Raw genomic sequence first — 5,729 nt, 5'->3', positions numbered from 1 at the left:
TCTCTCCATTGTTTGTTCCCCTTCTCTATACCGTATTGCTGTTCCAGTATTGCTCCAGCCAAAGCTAACTTATATTACCCCATGATTGGATTCAGAATCCATTACACTCTCTCCTCCTCTCCCTCTCGTTCTCCCTCCCCTGTGTCTCTACATCCCTCTCTCTCTCTCTTTGCTTTGCACCCTCTGTGTAGGCCATTCCTGATGTGAACAAACTTACAATTCTGGGAGAATGTTGCAAGAACATCTAAGTCTTCTAAACTCCTCAATATCTTCTCTCTTGTTCTCTCTCTCTCTCTCTCTCTCTCTCTTTCTCTCTCTCGTTCTCTCTTTCTGTCTCTCTCTCTGTCTCTTTCTCTCTCATAGGCACCCTCTCACAGTGCGCTTTACAGCTTCACCCCCCCCCCCCCCTCCGCCCCCTCCCCCTTCCACGGTTGGTTGATCTATTGCAATGGTTGCAATATCCACCCTCTCTCTCCTATTGGCCCTGGCGGAGTGGGCAGGACTGGTCACACCCTCCCCACACCTCTTGCTCCGCCCCCGGGAGCGGGAGAGAGACCCGGGGACTGTAATGAACTTCAACATCGCTGTGATCCACGCGGGGGCCAGCGTGCAGGTAGAGGCGGCGGCCGGGCCCGGGGGAAGGGTGCTCTACCCTGGGTTTGGTCGGGCACACAGCTCCCTGGGGGAGAGCGTGATCACCCAGTGGGGCTCTGCAAACGTCATCTGGCTCCAGGTGAGACCAGACTGTGCTGTTCTGGGGGGTAATAGTAGTAATGGTGATAATGGATCCATTCATTACAGCCTGAACCTTAACCTGACACTAATGGATTGGGCCAAATATAAGTACCATGTATTATGATTATTATAAGGGGAAAATGTAGGGATGTTGTGGTGGTGGTGGTGGGGGGGGGGTCCAGGGAATACAGGGAGGGTGGAATAGGAAGGAAGACAGTGATGGATTCAAGGGTCAGAGCTGGCTTGTTTAGGGTTTAGAGTCATCACAGTAATGGAATAATGGATTACATTCATCTAGGGCCCAATCCTTATCTGAGACACGTTATATCCAACTCTATGTCATACTGTCGGTACTACAGATCTAGGACTAATAGGAGCCACAGTGCTAACCTGTAAGGTGAAGAGACGTCATGAACTTTATGTAACCGAAAGCCTTGTCATTAAACTCTATGTAACCGATAGCCTTGTCATTAAACTCTATGTAAACGATAGCCTTGTCATTAAACTCTATGTAACCGATAGCCTTGTCATTAAACTCTATGTAAACGATAGCCTTGTCATTAAACTCTATCTATCCGATAGCCGTGTCATTAAACTTTATGTAACCGATAGCCTTGTCATTAAACTCTATGTAACCGATAGCCTTGTCATTAAACTCTATGTAACCGATAGCCTTGTCAATGAAATCTACCTAACCGATAGCCTTGTCATTAAATCTATTTAACCAAAAGCCTTGTCATTAAACTCTATGTAACCGATAGCCTTGTCATTAAACTCTATGTAACCGATAGCCTTGTCACTAAACTCTATGTAACCGATAGCCTTGTCATTAAACTCTATGTAACCGATAGCCATGTCATTAAACTCTATCTAGCCGATAGCCTTGTCATTAAACTCTATCTAACCGATATCCGTGTCATTAAACTCTATATAATTGATAGCCTTGTCATTAAACTCTATCTAACCGATAGCCTTGTCATTAAACTCTATATAACCGATAGCCTTGTCATTAAACTCTATCATAATTGATAGCCTTGTCATTAAACTCTATTTAACCGATAGCCTTGTCATTAAACTCTACATAATTGATAGCCTTGTCGTTATACTCTATGTAACCAATAGCCTTGTCAGAAAACTCTATGTAACCGATAACCTTGTCATTAAATCTATTTAACCGAAAGCCTTGTCATTAAACTCTATGTAACCGATAGCCTTGTCATTAAACTCGATCTAACCGATCGCCTTGTCATTAAACTTGATGTAGCCGATAAACTTGTCATTAAACACTATGTAACCGATAGCCTTGTCATTAAACTCTATCTAACCGATAGCCTTGTCATTAAACTCTATCTAACCGATATTCTTGTCATTAAACTTGATGTAGCCGATAGCCTTGTCATTAAACTCTATTTAACCGTTAGCCTTGTCATTAAACTCTTTGTAACCGATAGCCTTGTCATTAAACTCTATGTAACCGATAGCCTTGTCATTAAACTCTATGTAACCGATAGCCTTGTCATTAAACTCTATGTAACCGATAGCCTTGTCATTAAACTCTATGTAACCGATAGCCTTGTCATTAAACTCTATGTAACCGATAGCTTGTCATTAAACTCTATGTAACCGATAGCCTTGTCATTAAATTCTATCTAACCGATAGCCTTGTCATTAAACTCTATCTAACCGATAGCCTTGTCATTAAACTTGATGTAGCCGATAAACTTGTCATTAAACTACTATGTAACCGATAGCCTTGTCATTAAACTCTATCTAACCGATAGCCTTGTCATTAAACTCTATCTAACCGATATTCTTGTCATTAAACTTGATGTAGCCGATAGCCTTGTCATTAAACTCTATTTAACCGTTAGCCGTGTCATTAAACTCTATGTAACCGATAGCTTTGTCATTAAACTCTATATAAACGATAGCCTTGTCGTTAAACTCTATGTAACCGATAGCCTTGTCGTTAAACTCTATGTAACCGATAGCCTTGTCATTGAAATCTACCTAACCGATAGCCTTGTCATTAAATCTATTTAACCGAAAGCCTTGTCATTAAACTCTATCTAACCAATAGCCTTGTCATTAAACTCTATCTAACCAATAGCCGTGTCATTAAACTCTATGTTACCGATAGCCTTGTCATTAAAATCTATGTAACCGATAGCCTTGTCATTAAACTCTATGTAACCGATAGCCTTGTCATTAAACTCGATGTAACCGATAGCCTTGTCATTAAACTCTATGTAACCGATAGCCTTGTCATTAAACTCTATGTAACCGATAGCTTGTCATTAAACTCTATCTAACCAATAGCCGTGTCATTAAACTCTATGTTACCGATAGCCTTGTCATTAAAATCTATGTAACCGATAGCCTTGTCATTAAACTCTATGTAACCGATAGCCTTGTCATTAAACTCGATGTAACCGATAGCCTTGTCATTAAACTCTATCTAACCAATAGCCGTGTCATTAAACTTGATGTAGCCGATAAACTTGTCATTAAACACTATGTAACCGATAGCCTTGTCATTAAACTCTATCTAACCGATAGCCTTGTCATTAAACTCTATCTAACCGATATTCTTGTCATTAAACTTGATGTAGCCGATAGCCTTGTCATTAAACTCTATTTAACCGTTAGCCGTGTCATTAAACTCTATGTAACCGATAGCCTTGTCATTAAACTCTATATAAACGATAGCCTTGTCGTTAAACTCTATGTAACCGATAGCCTTGTCGTTAAACTCTATGTAACCGATAGCCTTGTCATTGAAATCTACCTAACCGATAGCCTTGTCATTAAATCTATTTAACCGAAAGCCTTGTCATTAAACTCTATCTAACCGATAGCCTTGTCATTAAACTCTATCTAACCAATAGCCGTGTCATTAAACTCTATGTTACCGATAGCCTTGTCATTAAACTCTATGTAACCGATAGCCTTGTCATTAAAATCTATGTAACCGATAGCCTTGTCATTAAACTCTTTGTAACCGATAGCCTTGTCATTAAACTCGATCTAACCGATCGCCTTGTCATTAAACTTGATGTAGCCAATAGCCTTGTCATTAAACGCGATGTAACCGATAGCCCTGTCATTGAAATCTACCTAACCGATAACCTTGTCATTAAATCTATTTAACCGATAGCCTTGTCATTAAATCTATCTAACCGATATTCTTGTCATTAAACTCTATGTAACCGATAGCCTTGTCATTAAACTCTATGTAAACGATAGCCTTGTCATTAAACTCTATGTAACCGATAGCCTTGTCATTAAACTCTATGTAACCGATAGCCTTGTCATTAAACTCTATGTAACCGATAGCCTTGTCATTAAACTCTATGTAACCGATAGCCTTGTCATTAAACTCTATCTAACCGATAGCCTTGTCATTAAACTCTATGTAACCGATAGCCTTGTCATTAAACTCTATGTAACCGATAACCTTGTCATTAAACTCTATCTAACAAATAGCCTTGTCATTAAACTCTATCTAACCGATAGCCTTGTCATTAAACTTGATGTAGCCGATAGCCTTGTCATTAAACTCTATGTAACCGATAGCCTTGTCATTAAACTCGATCTAACCGATCGCCTTGTCATTAAACTTGTTGTAGCCGATAGCCTTGTCATTAAACGCGATGTAACCGATAGCCCTGTCATTGAAATCTACCTAACTGATAACCTTGTCATTAAATCTATTTAACCGAAAGCCTTGTCATTAAACTCTATCTAACCGATAGCCTTGTCATTAAACTCGATCTAACCGATAGCCTTGTCATTAAACTTGATGTAGCCGATAAACTTGTCATTAAACACTATGTAACCGATAGCCTTGTCATTAAACTCTATCTAACCGATATTCTTGTCATTAAACTTGATGTAACCGATAGCCTTGTCATTAAACTCTATATAAACGATAGCCTTGTCGTTAAACTCTATCTAACCGATAGCCGTGTCATTAAACTCTATGTAACCGATAGCCTTGTCATTAAACTCTATCTAACCGATAGCCTTGTCATTAAACTCTGTCTAACCGATAGCCTTGTCATTAAACTTGATGTAGCCGATAAACTTGTCATTAAACACTATGTAACCGATAGCCTTGTCATTAAACTCTATCTCACCGATATTCTTGTCATTAAACTTGATGTAGCCGATAGCCTTGTCATTAAACTCTATGTAACCGATAGCCTTGTCATTAAACTCTATGTAACCGATAGCCTTGTCATTAAACTCGATCTAACCGATCGCCTTGTCATTAAACTCTGTCTAACCGATATTCTTGTCATTAAACTTTAAGTAGCCGATAGCCTTGTCATTAAACTTGATGTAGCCGATAAACTTGTCATTAAACGCTATGTAACCGATAGCCTTGTCATTAAACTATAACCGATAGCCTTGTCATTAAACGCTATGCAACCGATAGCCTTGTCATTAAACTCTATGTAACCAATAGCCTTGTCATTAAACTCTATGTAACCGATAGCCTTGTCATTAAACTCTATGTAACTGATGGCCTTGTCATTAAACTCTATGTAACCAATAGCCTTGTCATTAAACTCTATGTAACCGATAGCCTTGTCATTAAACTCTATGTAACTGATGGCCTTGTCATTAAACTCTATGTAACGGATGGCCTTGTCATTAAACTCTATGTAACCGATAGCCTTGTCATTAAACTCTATCTAACCGATAGCCTTGTCATTAAACTCTATCTAACCAATAGCCACGGTGTAAGTCTAATGTGATAGTCTTCCTATAACCAGCCTGGTCTACCACAGTGTAGGTCTAATGTGATAGTCTTCCTATAACCAGACTGGTCTACCACGGCGTAGGTCTAATGTGATAGTCTTCCTATAACCAGCCTGGTCTACCACAGTGTAGATCTAATGTGATAGTCTTCCTATAACCAGCCTGGTCTACCACGGTCTAGGTCTAATGTGATAGTCTTCCTATAACCAGCCTGGTCTACCACGGCG

The 5,729-nt window shown here is 39.6% G+C and overlaps 1 protein-coding gene across 1 annotated transcript in view; it reads left to right on the top strand.

The window, feature by feature from the left end:
- The first annotated feature begins 422 nt into the window (after window positions 1-422).
- LOC123997340 (glutamate receptor ionotropic, NMDA 2D-like) overlaps window positions 423-5,729 on the top strand; it is a 156,652-nt gene continuing 151,345 nt past the window's right edge. The window contains exon 1 of the mRNA XM_046301478.1: window positions 423-733. Within this exon, the coding sequence (XP_046157434.1) occupies window positions 449-733 (285 nt within the window). The 5' untranslated portion in view covers window positions 423-448. The remainder of the gene's footprint in view (window positions 734-5,729) is intronic.

The sequence above is a fragment of the Oncorhynchus gorbuscha genome, linkage group LG15 (assembly GCF_021184085.1).
Source record: "Oncorhynchus gorbuscha isolate QuinsamMale2020 ecotype Even-year linkage group LG15, OgorEven_v1.0, whole genome shotgun sequence".
NCBI classification, from domain to species: Eukaryota; Metazoa; Chordata; class Actinopteri; order Salmoniformes; family Salmonidae; genus Oncorhynchus; species Oncorhynchus gorbuscha.
Note: the sequence above shows the minus strand (reverse complement) of the source record. Positions and strands in the feature narration are given on the sequence as shown.